The sequence below is a fragment of the Arachis ipaensis genome, chromosome B10, assembly GCF_000816755.2.
Source record: "Arachis ipaensis cultivar K30076 chromosome B10, Araip1.1, whole genome shotgun sequence".
NCBI classification, from domain to species: Eukaryota; Viridiplantae; Streptophyta; class Magnoliopsida; order Fabales; family Fabaceae; genus Arachis; species Arachis ipaensis.
In genome coordinates this window covers 134,667,122-134,678,774 of record NC_029794.2, presented here as the reverse complement: position 1 = coordinate 134,678,774, position 11,653 = coordinate 134,667,122, and the positions used below count along the sequence as shown (strand labels likewise).

Here is an 11,653-nt window from a genome sequence, read left to right as displayed (position 1 = left end):
ATCTAAAAAAGTAATATAATTAGATAATTTTATAAAACACTTTATAATACATTAAAATTAAAGTAGTGAAGACTTACGTACAATTATTTTTAAGAAAATATTTAATTTGGTCATTAAAGTTACACTCAAGTCTCAATTTAATCCTTAAAGTTTCAATTACCTCAAATTAATCCCTAAACTTTTCAATTGATTCTGTGACGAAAACTACCGCAGATAGGAATGGCAAAACTCTCCGAGACGCGAAAATTCCTGCGGGGACTGGCCCGAATGGGATCTGATTGTGGAGAATTTTTCCTACGGAGATGGAGACGGGGGGCAAAATTCCCTCGAGACAGGCGCGGGGACGCGAGCGGGGATCCCCTCCCATCCCCGCTAATCCCCGAAATTCATAAATTTACTTAATTGTCATTAATAGTTTATTTCTCATATATGTTTTTTAGTCATTTCACATGCCATAATTCCTAATCCTCATTTGCATAATCCTTCTTCAATTCATAGATCCTTAACGTTGTCCATACTCCATCCAACCTCTCTGTAGCTACCCCTGGCACTCTCCTGTCTCACAGCATTATCATCCCTCACCGTTCCATCACACTCGCCGCGTCGTTCTCTAAATTCATGACGTTCCTTTCCATAACTGTCGTCGTGTCTATTTTTCTTTTTGCTGTCACGTCCCCCACCTCATCCACTGCTCTGTGCTTTGACTCGCCGTTGTGTCTCCTACTGCATTATTCTATAAGAAGTCATCATCTTGACGTTTAGAACTATCAGAGAGATGGGGAATGAGGTCCCCGTGAAAAATGAGGACGGGAACGGGGAGCAAACCTAGGGCGGGAATGGGAAACAGGGAGGCATCCCCCGCCTCCGTCCTGCCCCATTGACATCCCTAACCGTAGAGATTAACGTGATTAAAATTTGAAATATTTAAGGACTAAATTGAAACAATTAAAATTTTAATAATTAAATTAAGACTCAAATATACCTTCACAGACCAAATCAAATATTTTTTTATTATTTTCATATAAAATTAATAATTAAAAACTATCATATTATAATTTATTCCAACTTATCAAATCATTTAACAATTCAAAGTTCAGTTTCGTATCAACTCCACCTAAATTTAAACTCTTATTTTGTTTAGTTAAAAGAATATCTGAATTTTACCGCAAGTTTCAACTTTCAACTCCCAAAAAAAGATGAATGTGAAACTCCCGAGGCTGAATTTTCTGACTTGGATAAATATGACCTTATTGGGCCCACACAGGCCCATATCGAAAGCGACCGGCAAAACGACCACAGCCACGGAAAACGCCCCATGGGTGGGGCCCACACAGCTCACGGGTAGCGGACGAAACGACAAGTCTTCGAAACGCGAAACGCAGAATGAAAGAGTGAAAAATATTTAAAAGCAAAGAAGGGAAAACATAACCAATGAGCTGAAAGCATTTGATAGGGCCATTCTTAGCCACTACTTTAGATACGCTCCCATTCACACGTGTTTCTCACGCGGGACCCACGCTCCAATTGTAAGCCATTCAGTCACCTACTCACGTGACGTCACGTGCACTCGACCCCATCTCATACACAAACACCTTACACCTCCCTCTCTCTCTCTCTCTCTCTCTCTCTCTCTGGAAACTCCGTTACTCTTCCTGCAACTTGCAACTGAAATCTGTTTCTGCAGTTCTCTCTCTCTCTCTCTCTCTCTCTCTGAAACCTTGCATGCACTGTTGTGTTTATGGGAGAAGCTTGAAGCGACGCCGTTTCGATTCTGTCGTTGGAGTTTATGGTGTGCGTTTCACTGTAAAATCTTGTGGTGATTCCGGCGATGAGTGAGCTAATTCACGGCCTAGTCTTTGATTCTGGTTTCGATTTCGTGGATTGCTTTATAAGAGATGTTTGATTGGAACGACGAAGAGGTTAGTCAAATTTTCTCAACCTACTTTCTTTGTTATTTAACTTTTACTTTTGAATTTTTTAGCTGAAATTCTGAACATAGTCAATTATCCAGTTTTTGTTCCTTTTTTTTTGTTTTATTTTTTATTTTTTAAATTAATGGAGATGTATTGGTGTTGTAAGAACTGCTTAGATTCTTGCTGTTGTTGCAATGAATTTGATTATTTTCTGTGTGATTTAAGCATGGAGTAAAAGGATTGAGGTGAAGGTGCTGTTGTATTACTTCGGAGTTTTTTTATTTTTTGTCTTTTTGTGTTTGTTCCTTTTGTTGTTAGTTGTTGTTGTTGTGTCTTTGGAGATTCATCTATGAGCTAGAAGGGAAAGTAAGGCTTACATGATTTGTTTGAATGTTCTTAGAATTCTGCATGCTTATTGAAGCATGGCAAAGTACAAAAAATTTAAAGGGGAAAACAATGAGAGACGGGATATCCTTAATTTGAATCTGGTTACTCTCCTCAAGGTGAAAAAAACATGTTCACTTGGATATGCTGCATTTTCCCATCAGTTCCTGGTAGTTCTGACTTGTTTGAGTACAGAATTTCTCCGATGTAAAATGTAAGAGATGGGAATAAGTTAACTTTGTAGCAAGATGAGTGAAAATTCTTTGAGGGGCTGGAATTCCAGGACATGCAGAAATAGGATTTGAAGCAAAACTTAAGAAACTGATGTTGCATGCGAAGAAACTTTGAACAGAGGTTAGGACTGATTCAAGGTTTGTCCTATTGTTAATGGCATATGTTTCTTGCAAAGGGGAAGAAGAGATGGAAGAAGAGGATATCAAAGTACTAAAACTAAGCTGTGACCATTAAAGGACAATACCGTTCAAAATTGTTTCTTGCAACGTGAATTGAGTAAAGGGCCTTATGGTAAATTTCTGGGACTTGACCACAATATGGAAGCTGTAAGGAGTGATGAAGATGGTCAATATCGGAGTGCTAAAGAGATGGAAGGTTAACAGAATTACCAGGCCTGTTTCCTAAAAAAGATAAGAAAAGTCAATACTATCTGTGTGATGATGTGCTGATTTCTTCTCCAACGATTTTGCCAGTGACTGCTTTCTGATTCATTGTCTTCTGTGATTTCATATATATAATCAAGATGGTGACAATGTAAGCATGAAACGTAGCACCCTCAACACAGAAATTACAGGAAGAGAATTATGATAGATGTAATTCACCAAATCAAGTATACACCCAAAATCACTGTATGAAGTCTGAAGTAATCAGTGATGGAAATAAAACAGTAACACTGATAGAAGCAGTGTAGAAGAAAAGGGCAAATACCGTTACTAAACTATCCTTGATCCATCAAATTCAGAGGCCAGAACCCCACCTACATTGGCGAAAAATTTGGAGGCAAGTGTAAAGAATGGAGAAAGAAGATAGAATTTCGAGAAAATGGAAATACTGATTGAGAGTCATACCAGTCTGAGAGATTTCCACTGCAAATCTCTCTCATATACTCTTATATCTAGATTAGTTATTTTAGCTCTATGCACTTTGCTTTGCCGTGCTCCACTATTTCTGGATCAATTTCCCTCTGATCTTGCTTACCAGCTTCTTGTAACACCTTTTCATTTTCCTTATTGATTGCAAGTACACTTTTGCCCCAAGTCATATAAAGAGTGGAATTGATTATTTTATCACACAGACAACAGAGAAGCAATATCAACTATCAAGTAGCTCATATCTACATCTGGTTTCAATGTGATTGGACATGTTTATCATTTAACTTGTGGCAAGTGGCTGTACGTTTGGCTGTTCAGATTCCCTTAGCTGGTCTTGAAATTGCAGATTTACTTTCAAATAACGCCGTTGTGCCATGTCATGTGTCATATCTGAAGTAAGCCCATTATGATCATATCTCTCTCGAGTCTTGACCACCTCATGCAAAGTTTTCTTAGGTCTCTCTGCCCCTAATCTACCTTCCTTACTAGTTACTAGATGCTCTACTGGTCTTTTCTCCACAAATCGCATATATTCTTGATTTTGACAAGTGAATTTACAAATACTTTGATATAAGAATGATTGTCATTATTCAATATATTTAAACAAATACTCGCAAAAATCAAATGCTATGTGTATTTCTTGAAATAACTATGTCGTTATGTTATGGAAAACTGTATATTATTTCTTTCATAATGATTTTTGTTTAGCGGATGTACATTCTAGGATAGTTGGCAATTATTGTCTAGTGATTGGTAATTCATGTCTCATACTAATGTCTCTAAATTAAAGTATTAATACAGATAATGAACCTATCCTAATAGGTGCTAGCATATCCCAACAGTCTCTTCAAGTCAGTGATACTGAATAGATATCTGTCATTTCTAATTTGTAAGTTCTTGAAAATGCAATGGCTATCGTTGTGCTATCAAACTTTTCTTTATCGAAATGTAAGTCATATTTCAGACTGGGTAGGATTATAAATGTTGAATCTGTAGGAATATAAAAGAAGAGGAAGACAGTAACAATGTCATAGAAGTTTACTTAGGATTGATTTTATCAACACTATATGTCTATATATTGCCATACAGATGTATCCTTCCAAAGTGTTTTATGTTGTCACAACCTTTAGGTTTTCCTTGGCTTTCATAATGTTATAAATAAACAAATATATAACAATATTATTAGTTTTTATATTTACCATTATTATATGATTTACTTTTTTGTTTAGATAAGGGTTTAATTGTTATTATTATAATAGAGGTTAGCGTTCCTTTGGAGGAATCCTTATCCTCCTCTCCTTTTGTAATTCTTTATTGCTCTATTATATTCAATTGCATGCTTCAAACAGTGATCTTTTACATTACAAAATCGATACCAAGTTGCTGTAAAATTTACTCGTGTTTATGAATGTTTTATACTGGATTGTTTTCAGCTTGCTAACATAATATGGGGTGAAGCTGGTGAGAATGATGATCATATTGTGCCCTATCCAGAGGGAAGTGAAGATCTTAGCAACAAGAAAGAATGGAATCAAGAAGCTGGGACAAAGTTGAATGAGCAGAAGAAACCTGAGGATAAAACAAATTTTCATGAAAGAAAGATAGGAAGCAGTTCCAACCATGATACTGGTGGAGGACTATCTGGCTCAGGCTATGGAAAAGACTCATGGCCCGACCTGTCTTTATCCACTGTAGATAAAATTGATCAGGGCTCTCTGGGTACTGAAGTATCTAAAAATTTAAGTGAACTAGGCAAATTCAGTTGCTCGAGAGGTGGTAAAATTGCTAATTCTTCTGGAATTATGTGTATATAGTAAGCACATCCATGTTTAGATGTGTTTGCTGATGTATTTTGCGTTTGTGTTCCAGAATCATTTATGAAAATGATAAACATGCATGATGTGTAATCCTGCATATTGCCATTCCTAATTGTGTACTTGTTTGGCAGAAGAGACTACACAGCTTGATAAGGATGCAGAAGTTTTCCAAAATGCTAATGAAGGTAAAGAGCAAGGTGACTTTGTGGATTATGGCTGGGCTAACATAGGCAGTTTTGATGACCTTGATCGAATTTTCAGGTAAAGTAGATATTTGAACTATTTTATATGGGATACGTGCATTTATGATGTATTGTCATGCATGTGATCGGTAACATGGGAAGGAAGTTCAAGAGTGACTGGTTGACAGTGCTTATTTGAAAATGTGCATCTATCTGCATAGATATGTGCATTTTAGTCCCCTTGGCTTTCAGAATGTGTGATCTTTGTTATCTTAGATTGGCATCTATCTGACTGAATATTCTCACAAGTGATGATTTTGCAGCAATGATGACCCTATATTTGGCAATGTAACTCTTGATAATTCTGATGAGCTTTGGTCCTCTAAAGATGTGAATAACAGTCCAGCACCCATACCAGTAGATGCACCAAGTCCAGCTGGATCTTTAAGGAACAGATCTGAGCCTTTGGAAATTAAAGAAGAACATGCTCAATGCAATGATCAAACATTTTCTCTCAGTTACGGGAAGGTTGGTGGTGCTGCATCTAAGGATTTACAAAATTCTTGTGCAACTACAGTTGATGTGGGATCTGCTGGAGGTGGATGTAAGCCAACTGGAAAGGATCAGCAGGTATGTGTAGTACTGTAGTTGAATTAAAATAATCTCCTGTTTATTTTGTCTCTCATATGATAATGTAAGTGATTATTCACTACCATGCCTCCAAGCCACCTGTGATAATGTGCCGCTTCCGTCTTCGGCCATTGGTGGCATCGTTTTCCTAACGTGTATCTCGTTTGATAAGATCTTCAATTTCTTTTCATACACAGCTGAATAATCTCAACATAATCATTTGCAACAACTATATTTTACTGTTTCCTCCTACGCGACAAAGTATTTGATCTTTGTCCAATTTATACATGTGCAGCCCCTGAAGCAGAAAAATTCGTTGAAAGCTCGGAAAAGTTCACAGGTGAAACAAGAGGGGAAAGCATTGCATGGCCCTTATGGTAACTGGTCGTCTTCAGGAAGGATGGCAAGACAATTTGAGAATCAGTTGGCACCTTCTGTCATGCAACCTTCTCCCTCTTCAATTCTTGGTCAACAGAAGCATCTTCAAGGACCTCAAACACTATACCAGAACATGATGAATCCATATGTTGCATCACCTGTGTACGGGAACCTTACTAATACATATGCTGGTATGCCAATGCTATCACAGACCCAACCAGGAGATCCTAGATGTCAGCCTGTTCTTTCTGGGTATGAAGTGTCTCCTGGTATAATGAATCCTGTGAAGAAGTCTGTGGACTCGGTCAAGCCTCAAACCATGACCCCTCAGGAGAAAATTGAAAAGTTGAGGAGGCGACAGCAAATGCAGGCAATGCTTGCTATTCAGAAACAAAGACAACAGTTGGGTCATCAAGTTCCTAGCACTAATAAATCCATCACTCAAAAGTCTCCCATGGAAAACCAAAGTACTCTCAGTGATGGAACCGATTTAGAAAATGAAGATTTAACTCTGCCTTCTCTTGATCCCCCGATTGAACAAGATGATTCTAATACAGTCTCTGCAGCAGTTGATAATGATTTTGTTGAAGATGCCATACTGTACAAGCTTCAGGATATAATATCTAAGGTTTGTTAAGCTATTGGCTAATAGTATATTCATTATAATATGATTATTTGTGTACTAATTCAGACATTGCCACAATCCCGAGGCAAACTTTTTCTACAGTTAGACATCCAAATAAGACTCTGCATCAGAGACAGCTTGTTCCGTTTGGCACAGAGTGCAATTCAAAGGCATTATGCCAGTGATACTAGCAGCACTAACAAAAGTAGCAGAGAAGAACTTGAAGTCATTGCAAGAGAAGAAAAAAACACCCAAAGCAGGTCAGGAAAGCTTTTGCGATTCTCAGCTACTTTAATAGCCATGACTTGTTAAAAACTTATTGCAGTTGCTCTATGCATTTGTGAAATATTTGGTGCTTGTGTACAAGTTTGTGTGTGTGTGATTTTTCATCACTGGAAACAAATTCCCACAGAAGTAGAAATTTGTCATAGTTAAATTTGTCTTCTGGCATTATTTTATGAGTAAATGTCAGTCATCATCATCATCATCATCATCATCATAATAATATTAATAAGGGATTATTTGGGTGTTGGGGTTTTGGAGGAAACGGAAAGGAAAGGAAAGACTTGTCGTTTTAGATTTATTTTTACACTACAAACCCCTCCTTCCTCTTCCCTCCCCCCAAAATCCTAACTTGTAAACAATTCCTTAGCATAAGACACTCTTCACACGTGAAACTTGTGCTAAATTCTGAAATGGAATTGGTTACAGCAATATGAGCATATGCCGCTGAACTGTAATTCAGTTACGCATGATTATTCGATTATTATAATTTGAATATCCATAACCATTTGCAAAATCATATATCCTTCTGTACAAAAGAAAGACGCTAAACCCTTGGAAATTCGAGAATTGATTAACAAATCATAACAAGTGGACTATGGGTAGTGAGACCCACTACTTCCACTTAAGCCAAAGCTTCAAAAAATGATTAACTGACACCAGATCAGGTTGCCAAGAGTAAATAGGTGATCTATAGCTCACTGAACAGACAGGAATTTTGTTAATTAACTTAACACCTGCTTGTAACTTGATAGAGCTAAGAGCTTATGTTACTAGTTATGCGTATGAGAAAAAGTGTATGCTCAATGAAAACTATAAGCATGTTCATCTTGTGGAAAAATACATATTAATCTATATATCTAGTTATGGATGTCACTTGCTTTCCCTTGTAAGATGCTAACATGTGATGTGTGCATGAACCACAATGATCTTACAGATATCCCAGGGTCCCTGATGTTGAAACACAGACGAATCCTATTGATCGAACTGTGGCTCATCTTCTCTTTCATAGTCCTCCGGACTTAGCTGCAAACTATTCGGATAAACTGGACTCGCCGATGTCTTCGAAGGTTCATTTTGAAAGCAAAGCAGCTAACATGGTGAATTTTCCTGTGACTAGCTTGCCAGACGAGGGCTTGAAAAGTAATCAACAAATGCCTCACCCGGAGTTCAAGAATTCTTGGTCATTATTTGAGGCTCAGTCTATGGATCAAATAAAAAACAGTCCTTGCTTGGACACTTCCGAGAATGCATCAAACACGCAGGAGCTCGAAGCCTCTCAGTGAAAAAAGCCATTCCCGATATCTGAGGGTAATTCCTTCCTTATTACTTCCATGCTTCGTTGCTAGACTCCATTTTAAATATATATATGGATATACTGTAATGCAGATGTTTTCTTCTGTTGTCAGCTATCCAGATCATAATCCCACCCTAGCAGAATCCTGAGCACCTGTTTCGTGCATGCTTGTCGCCGATAATATTTATGTTTCTTATGTACTGAAAACATTGCGCCATGTATCTCAGTATCTGACCATACTCTCAAGGTCGACGTCTACTAAGACGTTATTAGATCATGACTGCATCAAAAATGTGTGTAGCCAAGCCACACTTAGACATAGAATTCTTACAGTCTTGGCGTGACTTACTTTAGACCAGACTTTAAAGTTGGTTTGGGGTGTCTATACTTGCAATACTTTCCCCTTATCATCATGCCGAGTGTGACTTGTGATTTTTTATTTGGTTTTATGTATGTTCTTGGTTTCAGGTTTTCAACCATTGTGTCTAGAATCCATAATTTTCTTCTTCATTCTGGTTTGAATTTTTCAGTCATCACAAAAAAATTGGTATCGCTTCCATTTTTGCCTTTATCTTCTCCTTGTCTGATCTTCTGTCTGTACCAGAATTTTTTCTTCCACCAAAATTCTGCCGTCGTCCATAACTCATCAAACACACTATTCTCGTTCTATTCTTATTATACAAATGATGACGATATTTTAAAAAATGCTCTATAACAAATTTTGCGTGCCTGTATATTTAGGTGACATGCAATACTATTTAACAATGAACTTAGTTTTATATATTTGCAAAACTTTATTTTATTATTTTCTTAATATAAGTATTTAAAAAAAAAACACAGAATATTCAAAATAAACAACTTTTTAATTCAAAATCCATCCATAGATCATGCCAAAATGTCGAATGATCACCATTGTTATGAATTTACACATCTAAATAAGAATGCATAGCAACATGTCCAATTAAGTGCAAACTGTGCAGTACAATACATCAGTCTATTAGTAAATAAGGATGTTTGCTTGGTTACGAAAATTTTTGCATTGCATTTGTGATTTTAATTTTGCATCACACCACACAGCGATAAGTGACAAGAGAATGAATGAGGCCACCAGTGTGAGTGATCTTCACAACTTGTCCTTTCTCCCATCCATAATAGCGAGCAATGGCTTCAGTTTTTAGCATGAGTGGCAGCTGAAAAAGAAGGCCAAAAATAGTGAATAACTAATTCATAATTCTGATCCAATAGTATGTTTGCCTTTAATTATTGTTCAAGCAAAGTGACATTATTATTAAATTCCATGAGCATAGTAAGAATGATACATTACCTGCTTCTCTTCCAAGTTGTGTTTCATGAGCAGTGCTTGCTTCTCATCAGCTGTCAATACCTCATACTTTGGCTGCAGCAAATGCTTTGCCATATTGACCAGCAAGTCAGTTATCTAAGCGCATGCGTGCGCACACACGAAAAAAAAAAGGTATTATCATTTGTCGATGTTTATGTAAATGCAAAAATGAGAATGAAAGCTTGCCATATCAACATTAAGACTATTTTAAATTGATATATAGTTTTATAACTAATGTATGAGAAATTACCAAAATCAGTTCCAAGGATTTTAAAACGGATATTTTAGTTTTCAAGAAAAATTAATACACAAAAACATCTTCAAGAAAATTTTGAGCATCTGATACTAATAAGCCCATTTCTCAGAGAAGGGAAATTCAAGAAATATTGATGCCCCACAAGCCAAATTCAGGAAATTGGAAGCTGATAATTCATGCAAATGCATTTTTATGTTCTTATGCAAAGTTAGTCTCAACTTTTCCTATCTGTGAAATCTTTCCTATCATCGCTTTTATGAAACTCTGTTGATGACATTAAAATGTCCACATTTGCTGAAACCAAAAATACCCTTCTATATACAATCTTTTAAGACAATCTCTTGTGACTTTTTTTATTTCCTCAACCACCAAAGGCACGAAGTACCTGTAACTGTTAGTATACATAATGAAGCTTACTAACATATCTATCAAGAAGGTAAAAACATCACCAAAAAGCAAGAACTAAATATGCATTAGTATAGAGAAAAAAAAAAAATCATCATATCAAACAAGTGTATGCTAAAATGGCTAGGCCCTCATGCATGCTTGAGCAACCTCACGTTCAGGTCTCATGGATATTGAAAATATTATGCAGAAGAACACTAGAAAAAACTAAATGGATAAAAAGAAAGAACTAAGCATTCATGAGGGTAAATTACCTCAAAAATCTCAACTTTAGATGGATAACTTTCCATCAGTTCCTTTTTTGCATACGAGGTCATTTTGCTTTGCACAATAACTAGCAGTCCATTCAATTTTCCTTTATCTGGAATCTGGTCATGTATACTCTTTAGAGTTTGTTTTTTAATAATATCAACGGGTCCCATAAAGACAACCAGTACCTGCACAGCAAAACCATCCTCACTCTTAAGCATCTTTTTTTGTTTTTCCCTTCTTTGTGTGTGTGAGAGTGGTGTGGGGCTTGCTCTTCCTTGGTCATAGAAAATGTTAAAACATAAAAGAAAAAAAAAGGTAAAATGCACATTAACTTCTTCAAAACTATTAGATAGCTTGCCTTGTTTGATTAAATTATTATTTAATAATTTTGTATGTACGAAAATAACTTCACGTGAGCAATTACCATTAACTTATTAGATATATAATCTAAGTTGTCAATGACATTTTTCACTTAATATTTGTTGAGGTTGAGGACCCTAATTTAGTTTATGATTTTTGCTTCATCGATCTCCTATCAAGATCTTCGAATATACAAATTATTTAGCACAATTTAAAATATAATAATTAAGGGTTGTTCTTATAAATGAACAAAAAAATATCTTCCTTTGGATATATACAACAGTTTTCTAATTTCTGTTCTAGATATCAAAAATGTTATTTTTCACACCTAACTTGGTGTCCAATTAGATATCTATATAAAAAAGCAATAAATCCAATAATAAATATATATATATATGTTCATAAGATTTTTCAGGTGTGTAAA

The 11,653-nt window shown here is 36.2% G+C and overlaps 2 protein-coding genes across 6 annotated transcripts in view; one reads left to right on the top strand and one right to left on the bottom strand.

The window, feature by feature from the left end:
* On the top strand, nt 1,591-9,149 carry LOC107622614 (protein LNK2). Of its 5 annotated transcripts, none has more exons than XM_021113321.1 (8): nt 1,591-1,919; nt 4,837-5,176; nt 5,355-5,481; nt 5,726-6,032; nt 6,328-7,038; nt 7,138-7,295; nt 8,255-8,628; nt 8,727-9,149. In XM_021113321.1, exons 1-7 carry the CDS (start codon nt 1,896-1,898, stop codon nt 8,601-8,603), a joined length of 2,016 nt encoding a protein of 671 aa, XP_020968980.1. In that variant the 5' UTR covers nt 1,591-1,895; the 3' UTR covers nt 8,604-8,628; nt 8,727-9,149. The 5 variants fall into 5 exon arrangements, with proteins under 5 accessions (XP_020968980.1, XP_020968978.1, XP_020968979.1 ...); XM_021113319.1 differs by having other exon boundaries at nt 5,352-5,481; XM_021113320.1 differs by having other exon boundaries at nt 4,837-5,179.
* The window catches only part of LOC107622061 (DNA-directed RNA polymerases IV and V subunit 5B), a 4,719-nt gene continuing 1,879 nt past the window's right edge, over nt 8,814-11,653 (bottom strand). The window contains exons 2-4 of the mRNA XM_016323988.2: nt 10,872-11,054; nt 9,939-10,052; nt 8,814-9,804 (exon numbers count right to left, since the gene is read on the bottom strand). Of these exons, the coding sequence (XP_016179474.1) occupies nt 9,679-9,804; nt 9,939-10,052; nt 10,872-11,054 (423 nt within the window). The 3' untranslated portion in view covers nt 8,814-9,678. The remainder of the gene's footprint in view (nt 9,805-9,938; nt 10,053-10,871; nt 11,055-11,653) is intronic.

Coding starts and splice junctions, on each gene's coding strand:
- LOC107622614 (XM_016324577.2), top strand. CDS start 1,896: ATGTTTGATTGGAACGACGAAGAG. Junction 5,180..5,351: donor ATTCAGTTGCTCGAGAGGTG/GTAAAATTGCTA, acceptor CTTGTTTGGCAG/AAGAGACTACACAGCTTGAT. Junction 6,033..6,327: donor CAACTGGAAAGGATCAGCAG/GTATGTGTAGTA, acceptor ATACATGTGCAG/CCCCTGAAGCAGAAAAATTC.